This window comes from Carcharhinus amblyrhynchos, chromosome 21 (genome assembly GCF_965287045.1).
Source record: "Carcharhinus amblyrhynchos chromosome 21, sCarAmb.v2.hapA, whole genome shotgun sequence".
Classification (NCBI taxonomy): Eukaryota; Metazoa; Chordata; class Chondrichthyes; order Carcharhiniformes; family Carcharhinidae; genus Carcharhinus; species Carcharhinus amblyrhynchos.
In genome coordinates this window covers 49,534,230-49,556,612 of record NC_137344.1, presented here as the reverse complement: position 1 = coordinate 49,556,612, position 22,383 = coordinate 49,534,230, and the positions used below count along the sequence as shown (strand labels likewise).

Here is a 22,383-nt window from a genome sequence, read left to right as displayed (position 1 = left end):
AACGAAGGAGAGTGTCATCGACTTCAGGAAACATAGAGGTGAACATGCCCCTGCCTACATCAATGGGGACAAAGTAGAAAGGGTCGAGAGCTTCAAGATTTTAGGTGTCCAGATCACCAACAACCTGTCCTGGTCCCCCCCATGCTGACACTATAGTTAAGAGCCCCACCAACGCCTCTACTTTCTCAGGGGGCTAAAGAAATTTGGCATGTCTGCTACGACTCTCACCAACTTTTACAGATGCCCTGTAGAAAGCATTCTTTCTGGTTGTATCAGCTTGGTATGGGCTCCTGCTCTGCCCAAGACCACAAGGAACTACAAAAGATTGTGAATGTAACCCAATCGATCACGCAAACCAGCCTCCCATCCATTGACTCTGTCTACACTTCCCACTGCCTTGGCAAAGCAGCCAGAATAATTAAGGACCCCATGCACCCCGGACATTCTCTCTTCCACCTTCTTCCTTCAGGAAAAAATACAAAAGTCTGGAGTCACATACCAACTGACTCAAGAACTGACTTCTTCCCTGCTGTTGTCAGACTTTTGAATGGACCTACCTTGCATTAAGTTGATCTTTCTCTACACCTTAGCTATGGCTGTAACACTACATTCTGTACTCTCTTGTTTCCTTCTCTATGGACAGTGCGTTTTGTCTATATAGCATGCAAGAAACAATACATTTCACTGTATGTTAATACACGTGACAATAATAAATCAAATAAGAACCTTAGTGAGGCCGCACTTGGAATATAGTGTTCAGTTCTGGTCGCCACACTACCAGAAGGATGTGGAGGCTTTGGAGAGGGTACAGAAAAGGTTTCTCAGGATGTTGCCTGGTATGGAGGGCATTAGCTATGAGGAGAGGTTGGAGAAACTTGGTTTGTTCTCACTGGAACGATAGAGGTTGAGGGGAGACCTGATAGAAGTCTACAAGATTATGAGAGGCACGGACACAGTGGATAGTCAGAAGCTTTTTCCCAGGGTGGAAGACTCAATTACTCGGGGGCACAGGTTTACGATGCACGGAGCAAAGTTTAAAGGAGATTATGAGGCAGATTTTTACACAGAGTTTGATGGGTATCTGGAACTTGTTGCCTGGAGAGGTAGTGGAAGCGGATACGGTAGTGAGTTTTAAGGGGCATCTTGGCAAATACATGAATAGGATGGGAATAGAGGGATATGGTCCCTGGAAGGGTAGGGGGTTTTAGTTCAGTCGGGCAGCATGGTCGGTGCAGGCTTGGAGGGGCCGAAGGGCCTGTTCCTGTGCTGGAATTTTCTTTGTTCTTTGTTCTGTTCATTCACAACTCAGGATGTCTGTACTCCTTGGAGTTTAGAAGGAGGAGGGGGGATCTTATAGAGACGTATAAGATAATGAAGGGGATGGATAGGGTAGAGGTAGAGAGATTCTTCCCGCTTAGAAAGGATAGCAGGACTAGAGGGCACAGCCTCAAGATAAGGGGGGGACAGCTTAGATTGGAGTTGAGGAGGAACTTCTTCACTCAAAGGGTGGTGAATCTCTGGAATTCTCTGCCCGTTGAAGTGGTGGAGGCTGCCTCGCTGAATATATTTAAGTCACGGGTAGATAGGTTTCTGATAGACAAGGGAATTAAGGGTTATGGGGAGAAAGCGGGAAAGTGGAACTGATCCACTTCAGATCAGCCATGATCTTATTGAATGGCGGGGCAGGCTCGAAGGGCTAGATGGCCTACTCCTCACTATCGGAGATACAGCAGCCAAATTTCACTCTGCAAATCCTACACGGAACAGAGGTGAAAGGTCATCACCCTGAAATGGTAATCGTTCCTCTCCAAACATGGCGCACACTTCCAGCAAGTTCAGTTAAGGCTACATTCCCACTATCGGTAACATTTGGTACTAGTGATGGATTTGCTGCCACTTCTCTCCCAGGAATGTTTTGGTGATGTTAGTTGAGGAATAAATATTGATCAGGCGTCCCTGCTTTTCTTCAAAGATCATGGGGGGGGGTGGTGAAGTGGAGAGAGGCAGGGGGAGGGAGGAGAGGTGTTTATAGTTTATCAGTTTTATAGCTTATTAGTGTCATGAGCACGCTTGCATTAACACTGCAATGAAGTTACTGTGAAAAATCCCCCAGTCGCCACACTCCCAGCATCTTTTTGGGTACGCTGAGGGAGGATTTAGCACGGCCGATGCACCCTAACCAGAATTGTGAGAGGAAACCAGAGCACCCGGAAACCCACGCAGACATGGGGAGAATGTGCAGAGTCCACACAGACAGTGACCCAAGCTGGGAATCGAACCCAGGTCTATGGCACTGTGAGGCAGCAGTGCTAACCGCTGTGCCACCGTACCGCCCTGGGTCCCTGGTGCTGTGAGGAAGCAGTGCTAACCACTGTGCCACCCTAGGGTGTCAGATCAGAAACCCCAGTAGCCAGGCGATTTCTCATTAGGAGAATGCTTTGCCCCAGGAGTGATTCCATTGACAAAATTAGGAATTTTTTAATCAAAACTCCACACAGTGACCCAAGCTGGGAATCGAACCAAAGTCCCTGGCGTTGTGAGGCAGTGTTGCTAACCACAGTATCACCCTTGGTGTGGAGGGAGAGGCAGGGGAATGGGGGAGGCAGGAGCTGGGGGAGATTGCCAAAGAGTGGCCAGGACTTGCTCAGCAGCGATACAGAGGCGCAAAGGTTTTGATAAAGCTGGGAAAGATCTGAAAGCAATATGCCCTTCTAGATCCCGCTACTTTGAGGGTTACACAGCAACAGGTCTTCGAAGATGTTCAACAATCTTACTAAGACTTTGGTCTTTCTAAACACTGTAGAAGGCAATGATTTGAAAACACAACTTGTAACTCATCATTAATCTTGGACTATACCCCTTGTTGTTGGATTTTCTTATTAATCCTGTGTAATATGATGGGGGTGATCTTATAAATGATCATTAAGATGAATTTCACCTGTTATTCTTTTGAAACCAGGGACATCCATTTATCTTTAATAGCATAGACCCCTCGGTCTCCTCCTTTTGTTTGAGGAGTGCATTTGAAGGTTGAATGATATTAGAACTGCGCAATACTTATGTCTTTGCTTCTAATAACCCTTGCATTGATAATAGTGGAATATATTATACTGTATTAAGAACTAAGGAAAATTAAGATTAAAAACACGAAGTCATGGCAAAGAGTTGATTAAAGGAGACAGCTGGAGAAGTGATGAGATGTGAATTAGCCCGCCAGTGAGGAACAAGTATTTTACACATTTGACTATTTCCCAGAAGTGGCCACCATAACCTGGTTGTGGTTGTTATTTTCTGTGTTTAGGTCACAGTGACTTAATATTAATGTTGTTTGGGAAAAGTTACTAGAGTTTCAGGTAAAATATCGATAGTTTTGGCAACCAAGGGATAGTTTCATGGAAAATTGTGTTTATAGCCATCAGTGTCCTTAAATGACTTGGAGCTTTAGAACCATAGAGTCTCTACAGTGCAGAAGGAGGCCACTGGCCCATCAAGTCTGAACCAACTTTCCGAAAGGACATCCCACCAAGGCCCACCCTCCCATTCCCACACATCCACCATAGCCAATCCACCTAACACACACAACTTTTTGATTTGATTTGATTTATTGTACAGTTTTGGTCCCCTTATTTGCAAAAGGATATATTGGCCTTGGAGGGAGTACAGAGAAGATTCACCAGGCTGATACCAGAGATAGCTTATGAGGAGAGATTGAATAGACTGGGCCTGTACTCGTCAGAGTTTAGAAGGCTGAGGGGGTAATCTTATAGAGACTTACAAGATAATGAAGGAGCTAGATAGGGTAGAGGCAGAGAGATTCTTTCTACTTAAAAAGGAAACCAGAACTAGAGGGCACAGCCTCAAAATAAGGGGGGGGGGGGTACAGTTTAGAACGGAGTTGAGGAGGAACTTCTTCACTCAAAGGGTGGTGAATCTCTGGAATTCTGTTGGCGTTGCTCTGCATCACTAACCAGCTATTCAGCCAACTGAGCTAACTGATTCTTCACACAATTGGACTGTTTCCTCTCTGGGTTGCATACTGTTCACCAGATCACCATAAAACACTTACATCACTACAAACCAGGGACCCAAATTAGCCTTCTGGGTTTTGGGATTCCCTCACATTTATCAGCATGATTCATAACAGTATCCTTTATTCTAATCAAGAGGAATAGATCCACTGCAGGGAGCTGGGCAGATGGCTAAGAGGTTGTGGGTATAGCCTTGAGTCCTCAGTTGGTGAGGAAACCCCCTTAGAACCAACGGTGTTGTGTATACTTTAAATTGGTTATTTTGGAGACGAAGAATCTCTGATTTACTCCTATAAAGCTAGACATATTCTGGGAAAAGACATTATTTATATGGTGGGAAGCACTGACGACAATGAATAACCCAAACCAACTAAAAGGTGTTTTCCTGTCTTTTTCTGTATGGAAAATGATTCTGCACCCTACCGGACTGTGTGTATTTGTAAAAATGGGGAAAAATCTTCAAAAGTATTTGTTCAAAATTAGTATTAAAAAAAGTTAAATTTTTATAGCATCTTTCAAGATACTGTCATCAAAAAGGTTTACAATTAAGCATTTCTGAAGTAATGGAGGGAATGCAACACTGTAAAGGCTCTCCAACAGAACAGAGATAGTAATCCAAAACCTGTTCACATGATGGTCGCAAAGGCATCGGTATTAGTGAGGACATGGGCGAGAATTCATTGCTACTCTTCAATAACACCATGGAATATATGCCCACCCAAGACAGACAGGGTTTAATGGCTTATTCAAAACCCAGCACCTCCAACAGTGCTGCACTCCTTCAAGAACAAAGAACAACACAGCACGGGAAACAGGCCCTTTGGCCCAACGAGCCCACGCCGCCATTTTAACATTATGAGTGCCGTCATAGTCCTGTCCAAGCCTCCAGATAAGCCTTGAACCCACAACCTGACTCGATGAGAAAGTGATCCCTCAGCCATTGAAGAGAATATTTCGACGCGTGAGCTACTTCTCACAAACTCAGTAACCGCGTGGACATCAAATGACAATTGGATTGGCTGATGTGATGCATCCCATTGCCAATCTGTTCAAAACCACAAATGGGAGCATGGAGCAGGTTGGGAAAAGGCGCATCCTTGAAACTGAATCCCAACAGAACTCAACGGCCCAGATCTTCTGCTGCATGATCTGCGCACTCTTCCAGCTTGGGCTTTGACCAGGAATGAATCACCTCAGACTTTCAAAGATAACACTGGAGTAGAGGAACACCAGCTGGAGTATCCGGGTATATTTCAGTGGGCAGATGAGGGGGATACTCAGGTAGGGGGAATAGCTGGTTCAGGCAAATCCATGAGTTACACCAGAGATTAAACTGTGCAACATTTCTGGGGTTAGTGCCAAGTCTCTGAATTCAGTGCAAGAGACATTGGTGTTGTGTTTGGCATAACATGATCCAGCCCATCAGAAATTTCAACTTCCCCAATAATGTGCGCACATCCAACCAGTCCTAAAGTGTAACAACTTGTTCAGTCCATCATTGTGACTGACACACAAGACTAACATCTTCAACTGAGGGAGGAGACTGGACAGGTTGAGTAATTTGATGCTTCTGTATTTATTGGATTCACAACTGTGATTAGCCAGGACATTGCAATTCAAAGTTTTGCACAATTTAAACAGGTATGATTAACATTTTAAACCCTTTCACAATTACTTGACTCTGTGACTAGGACAATACAATGGTCAGCAATGCAACATTCACACAGCTTTCTCTGAGTCACACTACTTTACAGTAATGTGTGCTGTAACCTTAAAGGCTGGCAATACATTGTTTAGCCTTTGAGGTACAAGATCAAGGTAATCTGGTTTTAAATGAAGACACTGAGGGACTCCAGAAACAGCAGGCACAGAATGCAGCGATCCCTTTACAGGCATGCCAGTGGATAGCTGTAGGAATTTATCCGTTAACAGCAAGTTTTCATGCACGCTAAGCCCATTTTTCTGTGGGTGGAGATGGACAAATGTCCAACACCCTGTTTTCTGTCACTCCCCATGTTTGGTGTGTGCTGGCACTGCATCGTGACAACTTTGTAAATTTCCCATTCCAGGGCACACAGGGATTCCAGAGGTGGATCAAGTATCCTCAGCACAAGTGGCCCAATTGTTCTGGGTCACTGACAACAACCAAGCTCTTGAGAAATGTTCACCCTCGTGATTCTAAGGACCAAATACTTTGGTCTGTTTTGAACACAGTAACAGTGAGGTCAGGAAGGGAAGGATGGCACGCAGTCTGGTATGCAGGCACCAGGAGCCACACAGGGTCAAGTAACTGAGAGGCAGGTTACAAACAATTCTCAAAATTACTGTTAAATAAAGTGCCAAAAGAAAATTACAAAAAACATAAAATACATAACTGAGCCATGTAATGCAGTACGCAGGCAATACTTAGATCAAAATCTTCATAATGCCCTTTAAAAACCCACTTTGATATTGCATTTTCAAGTACAAGTGTCTCGCAAGATTGAAGTAATCACAATACACTTTTATTTAATAAACATTTGTTCCAAAGTTTGGCCAAAGGTTTACTTGTGTGTTTTTTTTTTGGTTCCTACTATTCCCTGCTTCAGCTGCGAGCAGTGTTCAGCTCATTTCTCTGCTCATAGCATCCGGCTTCTCTTGTGACTGGGTGATTCGGTGATGACGTCGCTGCATTGGGCTGGCGCCCTCTTCCTCGAGCTGTCCAGGTGACGGGCCATCTCCTCGGCTATAAAGCTATTTAAGTCCACATCCTGCAGGCTGCCGCGCCTGCGCACCGAGGCAGAGTTGCTGCCTGCATGTGTCGGGGACCCAGGTGTTGCCGAGCGCACGCTGACATTTGCCATGGCGCCACTGAGGCCTGTGGGGGACACAAAGACCAAAGACAGAATATCAATCTCAATTCTACACAATCTGCCACTCTGTGACCAACATTACACTGTCTTTCAAACAGTCAGGAGGACAGGACAGATCTAAGAGCTTCCACCACAGATGGATCAGTCAACCCAAGGAAATGGACAAGGCAAATACACAATTCCCTAAACACGAGGAGCAGGTAAGTTAGAGGGGAGTAATATCACACTGGGGTTTATAAATAGGAACAGGGTGTGCAAGTGCAAAGAGGTCGTGATCAACTTGAACAGGGAATGAGGAAGCTGGTTACAGAACTCTGCGCAATACTGGGTGATCCATTCCAGGGGACACTAAATCCAGAGAGAGCTTCCAGCATAGATTCCTCACCGATAAGAAGCTTTAATCATTAGAAACCTGAGATAGCAAGACCGTCTCCATGGCAGCAGAGATTTAAACAGATTCAACTGAGCTTTTAAAATTATGATGTGAATGGGGGAAGATTTGGTTTGGGGAGTTGGCAATGAGGGGACATGAAATATCAAGTGGATCCTAAGAGCGAGGAGGATGAGGAACAATCTCCATACAGGTTTGGACACAGGGAGAAATTAATGCTGAGATGATTGCATCTTTTTAGAAATAATAGATACAGGCACCAGGGCAGACAGACAGGGCAGCGGGATTAGATTGGGATTGCTCCAGTGAACAGCCAACATAGACAACGGGTCAACTGTCTTTAGTATAAATTTCTTTTGTTCTACGTCACAAAGTTATAAATATTTATTATGGCTTGAGTTTGCGCACACAATGGAGATTTATTAAAACTGTCCATCCCACAAGGGCAGATTTGAAGCCAGCTTCACCTCCCAGTGAATATGTCTCTCACCTCCAGCTACCCATTAACAAGCCACTACATGGAGAACAAGGGGACCAATGCGGCTGATTCCTCACTATCCTCTCAAATGGTCAGACAAGCCAATCGGTCATATCAAAGTGCTACAAAGGACAAGGTGACTTCATGAAGGCCATTAAGGCCAGCAAGGGAAACTAAGGATGGACAATAAATACTAGCCTTACTGGTGATGACCACACCCGGGGTATAATTAAAGGGAAACCCTTCACTCGGTCTGTCCTGGATTCATTTCCCCCTCTACCAAGGCCTTGAAAAAATGTTTTTCAATAAAATAGTTCACAACTCAACCTCCCAGACACCCAGGAGGCTCCCTCCCATTACTGTAGAATTCAGATATTAGGTAATGTTATAAAATATATACCCAGCTGATTCTGTCTGCTCAGAAGGCAGGAAAGTAAATTAGATTTAAAATCAGATGGCTTGATACTCTGATACTGCATTCAAATGTTTAAACTTGTAGTTAGCGGAGTCTGGATTGCAACATTTCTAGGTTAATACTGCCTGAATGGCAGGTAACTGGGACATGACTTATTACTGGATGGGAGAGGCAAAATGCACCAATGAGCCCAGGAAGAGAACAGTTTTCTCACATCAAAGACCCAGGCTGTTTTACTGTGATGGAGAGATGGGAGATCACAGGATACTTCTTAAACACGTGTCAGATTCTGTTCTACTATTTAACCCTGAAACTTCAATTCACAGCGAGGGTCTGAGAGGCAATGGGCAGAAACACACAATTAGTGTGTTTGGGAGGTGACCAGAAATGTAGCCGATGGCTTTTTAAGAGACTATGGAGGTGGAAGGAGAGATAGCACAAAGTGGAGTGAGGGAGGGAGCTCTCTGCTGCGAGCAGAGTGCAGCAAGATGATGTGGCAATAGGAACGGTTTAAAGCTTCTCAAATAAAAAAAACCCAGTTGTGAGCAGATTTCAGTCAGAAAGCATTCTGAACAATCCTTCAATTACCATGCACAGCAATGGCATCAGTAAATGCCTGCAGGTCACCCTCAGGAGTCCTGTTTGAATCTTCCTGTGCCAACACTGAAGAGGGTATGTTTAGTCGAGGTGTCAGTCTGCTGTTCCTCGAGGGTGGTGACTTCCTACACAGGAAGCTGAGCAAGTCCTCTCGGTGAATGATGTGTCTCCTTTTCTTCACCCAGGCCAGCATTTCCTTGTTCCTCCTCTGATAGCCTGCCTGCACACCCAAATCCAAACTGGCTCTGTACGCCTCAAGCCCATCTGGAAAGTGAAAGGTGAAAGTTAGACTGTGGGTGCAGATGGAGTTACCAAGGTGACACAGCTAGAGCCTTCCTACAAAGTCTACTTTCAAAAGAAGCGTGGCATCTAAAAGATGAAACCAAATAGCACTGGGGTCCAGTGAGGTATAGAATGAGCTGCAGACCCAGTAACCAATATATTTTCAGATAATGTAGACGGGCAACATGTAAAACAGGAACTTGGGTGGACAGGTGGCAAGATCTTGGGGATAGCACAGGTGTTGGGACGTTGGGTGGACAGATGAAACAAGGCAAGGTGACAATGGAGGCATGCTGGTAGAGGAGGGTGTGATTAACAGACAGGCAGAGGGCGACAGCTTACCCCACACACAGAGGATGTCATTGGTGAATGTAACAAAAGTACTGTGACAAGATGCAGAAACTTGATTGGAGGGATTCAAACATGGCGCTGGGAGGGGTGACATATTCAAGGGCTTGAGCTGAAGGAAGGTTAGAGTTGGGGCAGTGGACAGAGAAGGGTTAACAGGAACAGAGAAACCACAGCAAAATTGAAAGGCAAAGGAACAGCATCTGAAGAGGGAGAATCATTAACAACATGGGAGGCTGGAAGGGAAGCTGGGTGGCCACTCAGTGGGATAAGGCTGAGGAGTTGATCTCATGGGACAAAAATGCAAGGAGAGAAAGATGGGAGTTTCGGGACAGGGCACAGGAATAACCCAAGGGAAGTTTGGCATGGCGGGTGAGTGGAAGAAGCAACAGACATGGATGGCAAAGAATGAGAACTCCTCACCAACTTCCTTCTGGAGGGAGAGGTAGCTTTAAAAAACTCTTAAAAGGAAAAGACAAGGGTTATTCCAAGATGATCCGGATAGAGTGAGCAGTTCTGCAGAAGGGAGCTGGGCTGTGTGTGGCCATTGTCTCAGGCTGAGCCATGCCGTCTCACATCCACTCCATCAGGGAGACCTCCAACCTCACCCAATTCCAGCGCTGCCACAGCCAAAACCCTTTGTTACCTTTAGAATTGATTATTCCCATGCTGCCTTGGCCAACCTTTCAATCTCCATGCTATGTAAACTTCAACTCATTAAAATGTTGCTGCCCCTATTCTAACCCGTGCTCACTGACTTAACCTGGTTCCTGGTCTAACAACATTTCAATTCAAAAAGTCTCAACTGTGTTTTCAAATCTTGTACTCCAATGCCCTTGCAATAAAGACCAACACGGCACGGTAGTTAGCACTGAAGTCTCACAATGCCAGGGGCTGGGTGGGGGGGGGGGGGGGGGGTTCAATCCTGGCCTCAGATGACCATGTAAACTCTGCACATTCTCCTTGTGTCTGCACGGGTTTCCTCCCACAGTCCAAAGATGTGTGGGTTAGATTGATTGGCTGTGCTAAATTACACCTTAGTGTCAGGGGGACACTAGTAGGATAAATGCATGAGGTTAAGGGGGTGGCATCTGGGTGGGATTGTGGTCTGTGCAGACCCAAGGGGCTGAAAGGATCCTAGGATTCTATGTAAGCGTGTAACTTGCCTTCTGAGTTGCTTGCCATACCTCTTAAAAGATTTTATTTTCTTCAAAGAAAGTGAATCACATCAATTCCCCACATTATACTCCATATGGCAGCTTGTCATATGCTAAGGAAGGCAAAGGAAATTTGGCATGTCCACTACGGCTCTCACCAACTTTTACAGATGCACCATAGAAAGCATTCTTTCTGGTTGTATCACAGTTTGGTATGGCTCCTGCTCTGCCCAAGACCACAAGAAACTGCAGAGATATGTCCCATATATCCTTAAGTTCAGCTTTCTTCCCATTGGCCAATCCTCCGTCCATGTTAATACATTACCCCTTACCCCATGAGCCCCACCTTTTGTCTGGGCCCATTTTAATTATTTTTGAAAAATTAAGTATACACCATCAATGGATCCCTTTTATCTACAAGCTGTATTCTCTTGAACAATGATGTCACGTTTGCTAACTTTCAATCCACAGGCCTATTCTAAAATCTAGGAAATTCTGCAGAATGAGCAATATTGTTATTTCAGTAGTTTATTTGTGCGTCACAAGTAGGTTTACATTAACACTGCAATGAAGTTACTGTGAAAATCCCCATGTCACCACACTTAAGCGCCTGTTTGGGTTCACTGAGGGAGAATTTAGCACAGCCAATGCACCTAACCAGCACATCTTTCAGACTGTGGGAGGAAACCCATGCAAACGCAGGGAGAATGTGCAGATTCTGCAGAGACAGTGACCCGAGCCGGGAATTGAACCCGGATCCCTGGCGCTGAGAGGCAGCAGTGCTAACCACTGTGCCACCTTAGGGTGCCAGATCAGAAATCCCAAGGTAGATTATGAAGTCAGGCTGTTTATTTCTCAGTAGAAAAATGCTTCGCCCCAGAACTGATCCCACTGACAAATTAGGGATTTTTAAAATCAAAACAAGCTTTATTCATAACAGTTTAAAATGACTAACAGAATGAAACAGTTTAACTCAACTATTGAACAATCTTTAAAGATAAGAAACAAATTCTTAACTTCTAACTTATTACAGATCGGTTCCAATTAAGCAATATTCCTCTTATAGACTTAATATCCCAATCTAAAATGAGTTAGCAAATTCAGTCAAATTAGCTTTGACTGGAGCAAACTGCCCTGGAGATTTCAGAGACGTAATATCAGAGACAGAATGAATGTGTGTGAGAGTGAGAGACAGAGAGAGAGAGAGGGAGAGAGAGGGGGGGAGGGAGAGGGAGCCTCTTTTTAAATGCTCCAGTCAGCAACTGCCTTCTTAAAATGTTGAAATCTTAAAAAGGCACTACAATCCTAGCGCCTGCCATTTCTGATATCACATGACTGTTCCTGTACACCTGTAATCAACACTTAAATGGCTAAAATGAGTAATTATCCTGCTTTTTCAGCAACTTCTGCATTCCTTCCAAACAAACTGACTCTGTAGGAAATCACTGCATCCGAAAATAGTCCCTCACAAACAAATACATAAAGATAGCAGTTTCATCACACCATTATCTCTAGAATGATCTTTCTCCAGGTCCCAGGGAATCACTGGCTTTTTGTATTTTAAGTTCTTCTTACACTTTTCCATGTTGATGTTAAATACTCTATCTTCTTATTAACTTAGTGGGTTAGGGTGGTAACCCAATTCAATATATTAATATCTGTCCTCATTTTTGCCATTTCTCATTCAATCCAAAATTCTCTCCAATCCCAATCAAAGGGATCAACATTTACTTTGGCTACTCCAATTCTATATTGCTAGCCTGACTACTTTCAGTCTGTTTTGCAGCCTTTTATCAACTCTTTGGTCACTCTTTGCTGATTTCTCAACTCTGACCACCAGTTTTCACAAAATTATAAGCCTCTTCTAAATTTCTTACTATGTTTAAGTTCTCTAGTAAGCCCTAGATGAGCCATTCTCACCAAGTTTCTTTTAATGGAACGTATTTTTGAAAATTGAGTAATGTCTTGAAGTGTCTCCCACTGTTTATTTACTGCCATACCTTTCAGTCTTTTCATCCAATTGAACTTAGGTAGCTCTCTCCTCATACCTAAGCAACTGACTTCATATTAAGTTTAAGATTTTTGTTTGGACATTGTCGTCACCCTCAACTTAACATGGAATTCAATGCATTGTCATTACTTTTTCTCAATGGTCCTTTCACTAATTAAATATGTCTCATCACACAATACTAGATATATGATAACATCATCGCTAATTGTTCCACAACATATTGTTCTCGGATGCTGACATGAAAGTATTCTACAAGCTTACCTTTCAGACTACTTTTGTCAATTTGATTTCTCCAGTTTGTATAAAGTTTAAAGTTGCCTGCGATAATTACATTCCTTTTTGTTACCAGCTCCAGTTGTGTGTTTAATCAATCGTATAACTACTGTTAGGAAGGAGGCTTATAAACTGCTTGCAGCAGTGATCCTCATTACTCCTGATCTCTACCAAACTGATTCCTCGTCCTGATTTTTTTTTACAATAGCCTGTCGCATCCTATTATGTCCAGTCCTCCTCTTCCACGCTGCTGAGTTGTGCAGCCTAGAATATTTACTAACCTTGGTCAGCTTGCAACTGTGTCACTGCAATGCGATTTGATTAAACCTGTTCATTTTGATTTGTGCTGTTAGTTTGTCTCTTGTTACAAACACTTCATGCATTCAGATAAAGTGCCTTACATTTTACTGAAAGCTCTATTTTTGAATGGATCAGAGCAGCTGATTGCTGTTACATTCTGTCACTCTGACCCAATGGTCTTTACCCAAGTTGCAAGTGATCTATTGATTGTTTTTCCTCTTAATCTCCCTTTATCTGATCCCTCCCACCATTTTTGGTTTAAAATCCCTATCTGTAGTTTGTTACATGATTTGAGGACACTAATCCCAGTCAGAATAAATGGAGCTCCTGCAATAATCCAGCTACCTCACCGTCCTGTACTGGTGTCAGTTCCTCATGGATCAAAACTCTTTCTTTCCATACCACTCTTTAATTCTCCAATCTGCCTGACCGTATGCTAATTTGCACATGGTTTAAGTTGTAATCCCAATGAATTTAGAATACAGTTCCTCAAGCTCCTTAAGCACCTCTGCTGAATGAGCTGGTCGAGTCCTAAGGATATTGCAAAAGGTGGTGAAGGAACCAATAAGAGGGAAAAACATACACTCTCATCAACCTGCCATAGATACATCTGCCCATGACAATATTAGCAGAAGCAATCACCAAAGTCCTTGTTGCAATGAAGTCCCACCTTCACATTGAGATACTGCCTATCGTGTTGTATGGCACTACCATTGTGTTAAATGGGACAAATCTTTGAAGAGATCTAGCAAGTCAAGACTGGCCATCAGCAGCAGCAGAGTTCTACTCAACCACAATCTGTAACCTCATGGCATATCACCCCCCTCAACCATTACCACCAAGTCAGGGGATCAACTTGGTTCAATGAATTATGCAGGAGAGTATGCCAGAAGCAACACCAGGCATCCCTGAATGTGAGGTGCCCTGGAACTCCCTCCCTAATAGCACTGTGGGTATACCTACACGTCCTCTAATCAGTAATCTGTAAACTGTCTGCGCTTTATATGCTCTGTCTGAGGCCAAAACTCTCCATTCACCTGACGAAGAGATAAACCTCGAAAGCTTGTGAGTTTACTATCAAATAAATCGGGTGGACTTAAACCTGGTGTTGTCAGACTTCTTACTGGGTATACCTACACCACAGGAACTGCAGTGGTTCAAGGAGGCAGCTCACTACACCCTCTCAAGGGCAATCTTAGGGAAGCCCAGTACATCAATAAATGTTGGCCAAGCCAGTGAAGTCCATAGCCTTGAATTAATTTTTAAAAGCCCTAGTTCTACCTTTGTCATTGGTTGCTAGTGGATTATCCCCATTCTAAGTTGTTCTCCAGTCATGAGATGTTTGAACCCAGCACTGGGTAGGCAACCTAACCTTCAGAATCCCCCCATCACAGCTGCAGAGAACGGTATCTATTCCCCTATTTCAAGACCTCCCGTCGCTCGAGAGGATCATTCAGGTTCAAAATTTCTGTGCTTTCTTGTGGCCGGGACACTGCATTTACTGATATATCAGTAACTCACACGACATGAAGCTCTTTGTGATTGAGATTATGGTGCCCTATAAAATTGTTGATAGCGTTAATTTAGGATTTTACACATTGAAGAAACAGCAGGGCTGAAGAAAAGCCCTTTCCAAACTTGTAGACATGGGACATTGATGTAGAACAAGCCACTGAGCACAAATAGTCCACTGGATCTGGGAACCATTTGGGACCCATGGGCACTAATGATTTGATGATGCACAGTTACGTAACGTACCTTTATACAGGCAAGTAACAGAAGTGGCTGCTGTCTGGAATGGCTTCCACAGACTCTGAATACCCAGCTGCTGCTCATAAACACGGTCTGAAAAGGCAACAAAATGTCTTCAATTGGAATCTTAAAACTGAAATGTAAACTCCACCCCACCCCCAAAATGCTGATTAAACCACTTCTACTCAATTCTGACCAATCCATTTGTGTTGGGGAGCTGAGCTCCATTCACTCAAAAACAAACAACAGGACTGAAATAAAGTAACTATTAATAACTGGAACAGATTATTGTTAATAAAATCCCTCAGACAACTATATGGGACAAAGAAAAATGACAAAGATCTCATTTGAGCCTATTAAGTTTAGTGGGATGCTGCTGACCACAGTGCACCCCAATGTTACTGACCCAGTACTGTACCCATATAGTGACACCCCCACCAGTACTGTACCCATATGATAGTGGCACACCATCCCCACCAGTACTATACACAAGTTATATAGAGACAGACCCATCCCTATCTGTACTGTACCTCAGGGTTATAGTCAGATCCTGTACCCACCACTATTTTCCCCCAGTGTTATACAGTGACAGACTCATCCCCAACAGTAACGTACCCCAATGTTATACAGTGACAGACCTGTACCTGGAATCAGTTTGGTGAACCTCCCCCGAATTGCCAACAATGCCATCACATCCCACCTCAAATAAGGAGACCAGAACTGGCCCCACCAACACTTCTCTACTTCTAGACTGGGTGGCACAGTGGCAATTGGATTTCAGGCCAACCTCCATATTCCACACCCGCTCCTCCATATACCTAATCCCCACACCCCTACAACACCCCCCACTCCTCCATATACCTAATCCCCACACCCCTACAACACCTGCCCCCCCCACACCCCTTCCCCCAAAACACCTGCCCCCCCACACCCCTTCCCCCAAAACACCTGCCCCCCCACACCCCTTCCCCCAAAACACCTGCCCCCCCACACCCCTTCCCCCAAAACACCCCCCCACCGACATCCTTTCCCCCAAAACACCCCCCCACCCCTACAACACCCTCCCCACCCACACTCCTTCCCCCAAAACACCCCCCACCCCTACAACACCCCCCCCACCCACACTCCTTCCCCCAAAACACCCCCCACCCCTACAACACCCCCCCCACCTACACCCCTTCCCCATGACATCTGCTCCCCCCACATCACATTACCCCTCCCCCAGATCACTGCCCCACCCCCCCCAGATCACTGCCCCACCCCCCCCCCAGATCACTGCCCCACCCCCCCCCCCAGATCACTGCCCCACCCCCCCCCCAGATCACTGCCCCACCCCCCCCCCCAGATCACTGCCCCACCCCCCCCCCCAGATCACTGCCCCACCCCCCCCCCCAGATCACTGCCCCACCCCCCCCCACCCCCCAGATCACTGCCCCACCCCCCCCCACCCCCCAGATCACTGCCCCACCCCCCCCCACCCCCCAGATCACTGCCCCACCCCCCCCACCCCCCCAGATCACTGCCCCACCCCCCCCCACCCCCCAGATCACTGCCCCACCCCCCCCCACCCCCCAGATCACTGCCCCACCCCCCAGATCACTGCCCCACCCCCCCCCACCCCCCAGATCACTGCCCCACCCCCCCCCACCCCCCAGATCACTGCCCCACCCCCCAGATCACTGCCCCACCCCCCCCCACCCCCCAGATCACTGCCCCACCCCCCCCCACCCCCCAGATCACTGCCCCACCCCCCCCCACCCCCCAGATCACTGCCCCACCCCCCCCCACCCCCCAGATCACTGCCCCACCCCCCCCCACCCCCCAGATCACTGCCCCACCCCCCCCTCATCATTTCCTCCCCCTCACGTATCTCCTTCACCCCCACCATATCATTCCCCTCTCCCCGGTACCTTTGTAGAGCTGGGCAATGGCGGTGGCTGAGTTCTGGAAGCAGAGCCACAGCCGCTGTCTCTGGGCCTCGGCCTCGGTGCCGCCGGCCCCGCTCTCCGCCGCCGCCGCCCCGGGCCCAGCTCCCTGCCGCTCGTCCTCTTCCAGACACTGGCGCTCCCAGCCGGACAGCCAGTTTTCAGGGCCGTGCCCTGCCATCACGGAGTCGCTGGGAGCCTTGGCCTCCTCCATCGGCGGCCCGGGAAAAGCCGCCCCACCGCCGCCGGCCGCCCGGCACAGCCGCAATCCAGCCGCCGGCGCCCCGCTGCGTCTGCGCGGAGCCGCTCGGCCCCGCCCCCTGCCGGCGGCCGGCTCATTGCGCAGGCACTGTTTGCCGTCCCGGCCACTCTCCGGAAATGCGCATGCACCGCGCCCGCTCCCCGCCCCCGGGGCCGCAGCTTGCTCCGAATGCGCAGGCGCCATCTCCGCGCTGCCCTCTGGGAGTTGTAGTTATTTTTTTTCCTGCGTTGCGTCATTGCCCAGCCTGAGATCACGTGCTGTAGCGCGGTCCAATAAGGACGGGCTGATTGTGGCGTCACGTGATGTGATGTGCCCGATAGTAACCCGTCCATTTGTACCCGGATGTTGAGCTAAGCAGCTGCATTTGTATAGCACCGATTTGGAGATGTTGGCCTTGGACTGGGGTAAACACAGTAAGAAGCCTCACAACACCAGGTTAAAATCCAACAGGTTTATTTGGTAGTAAACACCACTAGCTTTAGGAGTGCTGGCAGCCAGTTTTTGCTACCAAATAAACTTGTTGGACTTTAACCTGGTGTTATGAGATTTCTTATTTTGTATAGCACCCACAGTGCCAGCACCCGTGTACTTTACTGCACTAAACCAACAGCTATATCATTTAATCCTATTTCCATTCTACTTCACAACTTACATCTATGATTAAGTACATATGGCACAGGACATAGGAACAGCAGTAGGCCATTCAGCCCTTCTAGTCTGTTCCAAAGGGGCTATCTATCTCAACCAGTCCAATGCCAGTGTTTACGCGCCTCCAAATGAGCCTCCTCCCATCTTAGCCAACAGGAAAAAAATAGTAAAGGCGGGAATATAAGAGTAATGGTCTGAACTGGTGCTTGTAACTGACTATTCCAGTCTTCCCAGAACTATTTGCCCCTTCCCCCTTAAGCTTCTCCCTTATCTGGCTTCCCCTTGCTATGCAGTTACACAGCTCCCAGAGGTCACATCAGATTAGCCATGATATCATAGAGAAAACCTGATGAACCAAATGGCCTACTTCTGTTCTTATGGTCTTACAGTAGCAAATTCGATTCCTGTCTTGTAGAATCTGCATATTCTTCCTATGTCTGTGTGGGTTTCCTCTGGTGCTCTGGTTTACTCCCACAATCTGAAAGACATGCTAGTTAGATACCTTGGCCATGCTAAATTTTCCCTCAGTGTATGGTAACACAGTGGTTAGCACCGCTACTTCATAGCTCTAGGGACTTGGGTTCGATTCCTGGCTTGGGTCACTGTCTGTGTGGAGTTTGTACATTCTCCTCGTGTCTGCGTGGGTTTGCTCTAGTTTCCTCCCACAGTCTAAAGATGTGCGAGTTAGGTTGATTGGTCATGCTAAATTTGCCCCTTACAGTCCTCAGATGTGTAGGTTAGAGGGATTAGTGGGTAAATATGTAGGGAAAAGGGGGTAGGGCCTGGGTGGGTCTGTGGTTGGTGCAGACTTGATGGGCCAAATGGCCTCCTTTTGTACTGTAGGGTTCTATGATTCTATGAGTACCTGAACAGGTGCCAGAGCGTGGCAACTAGGGAATTTTCACAGGAACTTCATTGCAGTGTTAATGTAAGCTACTTGTGACACTAATAAACTTTTTAATATAAAGGTAATATTTTCTTATTTTGACACATTTTACAGTTAAATATATGTTAACAATGCTGCATGGTTTAACCAATCCCAAAACAATAGTAGCTAATTATTAAAAGATTTTTTTTTGTTTATTTATTAGTGTCACAAATAGACTTACATTAACACTGCGATGAAGTTACTGTGAAAATCCCCTAGTCGCCACACTCCGGCGCCAATGTTCACAATGTTAAAACTTGAAACTTGAGAAAGCTGTGAAGAAACAGTAAAGGATTTCTCCATTTTAAATGGGAAGTCTGATGAAATATATACTTTACATTGTGTATGAATTTGTCAAATTCTAGTCTGACTCAAGTGATCCCAACCCCATTCTTAAGCTTTATGTTCAAGAAGACATGTTCTGAACTGCACTCTGTAATGGGAACCTCAGACTTAATTTTTACACTCCCTCTCCCCCAGCCGTGCATCACTTTCTCTTCCACCAGATGAAGGAAACCCACGAGGACACAGAGAGAAGTGGAAACTCCACACAGCTGGAATCACACTCAGGTCCCTGGAGCTGTGAGGCTGCAGTGCTGCCAGATCATTTCTCTGATCCATTATAAAGCAGAGGTAGATCCCTGCTCTGAGAACTAACACCGAAACACCCAAAGAGGAGTACCTCACCCTAGAATCTGTATGTGTGAAGTGGTGTGATCTTTGCTCAAGCAACTTCTTGTGGTTAAATAAATCCTTGACACTCATTCTAAAATCAACACACAACCATTTATTTATCTAACAATGAGCAAATTAATTAAACTATCAAACTAAATAAATCCCTAACTATTAACTATTCCTGAATAAGATTCTAATGGAATGCTGTTTAAACAAATACAATTCCCACAAAAATAGAATTTAGTCACTCTCTAAATTACAACCAGGTTTTGCATCTGCCAGAATATTCTGGATCTTCTCTGTTGATTCTTCTGTCTGGAACTTCTTTCTTCTTTGGTATCTTTGCTATCTAGATGGTGCTTTCTCTAAGACATAGCTGAAGCTACGAGAGCCGATTCTTTCTCTCGAGAGAGTTAAGAGCTGAGAGCTGTTAGCTCTGGAAGGTAGCAGTTGCTCTCCCCTCTTTGTCCCACTGCCTCCTTCTTTCATATCCATGATGACATATCAATATTTCCCACAATAGGATTTGCTCCAGGTTGTCAAAACCATCAGATTTAAATTTAATAGGTTTTTGGTGTCCAAGTGCCCGATTCAAACTGATTGGCTAAATTCAAAAGCCTGTTAAAGTTTATTTATTAGTCACAAGTAAGGTTTACATTAACACTGCAATGAAGTTACTATGAAATTCCCCTATTCGCCACAATCCGGCGCCTGTTCAGGTCAATGCACCTAACCAGCACATCTTTTGGACTGTGGGAAGAAACCAGAGCACCCAGAAGAAACCCACGTAGACACAGGGAGAACGTGCAAACTCTACACAGACAGTGACCCAAGCTGGGAATCAAACCCAGGTCCCTGGCGCTGTGAGGCAGCAGTGCTAACCACCGTGCTGCCCATGTTGTCTTGATAAAAACTGCTGCTTGGCCTTTTGAGACTAATGTTTCAGTCTGGGCTCTCTGTGTACTTGCATTTTAAATCTCTTAGCACAGAAAAAGCTTTCAAAGGGACCACGCAATACTCCTTCTCCCCCAACCCCCAGCACTTTACAATTTTACAAACACCAAATTCTAATCTCCTACCTTCCCCAATCTACAATGACTCTACCCAACTTTACAACAGATGTCCGACCTGAGATAAATCAGAACTTCCTCCCGTTTAATACTGGATTGACCAAATCCTTTGCTGCTCTCCATCCTGTCTCACCATAGTGTTTGATCCGAGCCTGGTTTGCCAACTCATAACTCTCCCTCACATAAGAACATAAGAACATAAGAAATAGGAGCAGGAGTAGGCCATCTAGCCCTTCGAGCCTGCCCCGCCATTCAATAAGATCATGGCTGATCTGTCGTGGCTCAGTTCCACATTCCCGCCCTCTCCCCATAACCCTTAATCCCCTCGCTTATCAAAAACCCATCAACCCGCGTCTTAAAAATATTGAGCGAGGCAGCCTCCACCACTTCAACGGGCAGAGAATTCCAGAGATTCACCACCCTTTGAGTGAGGAAGTTCCTCCTCAACTCCGTTCTAAACTGCCCCCCCCTTTATCTTGAGGCTGTGCCCCCTAGTCCTCCTATCCTTTCTGAGTGGGAAGAGTCTCTCCACCTCTATCCTATCCATCCCATTCATCATCTTATACGTCTCAATGAGATCTCCCCTCATTCTTCTAAACTCTAACGAGTACAAGCCTAGTTTATTCAGCCTCTCCTCATAGCTCAACCCCCTCAACTCCGGCATCAGCCTAGTAAACCTCCTCTGCACTCCCTCCAAGGCCAAAATATCCTTGCGCAGGTGCGGCGCCCAAAACTGCACACAGTACTCCAGCTGCGGCCTCACCAATGCCCTATACAGCTGCAGCAAGACCTCCCTACTTTTATATTCAATCCCCCTCGCTATGAAGGCCAGCATCCCATTCGCCTTCCTGACCACCTGCTGCACCTGCAGGCTGGGTTTTTGCGACTCATGCACAAGGACCCCGAGGTCCCTCTGCACCGTCGCCTGCTGCAGTTTTTCTCCACGTAAGTACCTTCCTACCATTATTCCTACCAAAGTGGACCACCTCACACTTGCCAACATTAAATTCCATTTGCCAGTTCCTGGCCCATTCGCCCAGCCTATCTAGATCCAAAGACACAAAGACAAGGCCTCTCTAACTTCTCCCCCCAGCACCATCCCCTCGCTTCAGCTTTCACTGTTAAAACCTTTTGATCCCGGGGCTTGTTCCAACTGCTGAAAACTCGGCCTGGAGCAGGGATCAAAGCTCCAGGGCTTTACTCTGCTGTAAGAGTTAGCGATACACTTGATGACTTGCGTTGACTGTAGGAGAAATAGCAGCTCGTGGTCAGAAAGGGGGTTACTGGGGAAAAACACTGGTTGCTTTTTCAGGTCGGTGAAGATAGTGGCCAGGCTTCTTGTCACAGGACTCCACAGGAAGGAGCCAGTTCCAGGCACAATCCCTCAATGTTTCAACTCAGAAGCATCACGAGCGTTTGACAAGTCAATGAGTGAGTGTGCGCACTGTACAGATTTGTACCCACCGCGTTGTAATGACCAGAGAAAGCACAGAGTTAAAAATAAATGCAGTGTTTTAGTCACCATTATTGTTTAATTATCAATGCAGATCATTCTTGCACAATTCAGAATCTTCATTCCATCTGTATTTAACAGCAAAACAGAAACACAGTGAGGGTTTGGGGGGTGTGGGGGGTGTGGGGGTGGGGGTGGGCTGCTGTTGCAAGATTGGACTTCTCATTCGACAACCACCTCCCCCCCCCTCCACCCCCACCCCTCCCACCACCACCACCAAATCCTATTGGCCGCAGCTACTGACGGAAGTTTATCTCCAAAGTCACAGTTCATATTAATGGTCATGTGACTGCGTCCTCTTCGCTCGTCAAGTTCAAATCCTGCGTCTGCGAGACTATCTTCAGATCAGAGAGAGAGAGAGATCTTCCCCGGAAAAAAGCTGCAAATCGTAAAAGAAAGGATTGAGCTGTTGGGATTGATCTGTCGAGCAATGGTTTTATTTTGTGTTTCTTCCCCATTTTTGAGGCCCTTTAGGCCA

General features: G+C 46.1%; 1 protein-coding gene across 1 annotated transcript; it reads right to left on the bottom strand.

Annotated features, from left to right (window-relative positions):
• Positions 1 to 5,585: 5,585 nt before the first annotated feature.
• LOC145356418 (HUWE1-associated protein modifying stress responses 1-like) lies at positions 5,586 to 17,095 on the bottom strand. The gene is made up of 4 exons (XM_080209131.1): positions 16,795 to 17,095; positions 14,891 to 14,977; positions 8,753 to 9,025; positions 5,586 to 6,885 (listed from the first exon to the last, which is right to left on the bottom strand). Exons 1-4 carry the CDS (start codon positions 17,021 to 17,023, stop codon positions 6,647 to 6,649), a joined length of 828 nt encoding a protein of 275 aa, XP_080065257.1. The 5' UTR covers positions 17,024 to 17,095; the 3' UTR covers positions 5,586 to 6,646.
• Positions 17,096 to 22,383: the final 5,288 nt, after the last annotated feature.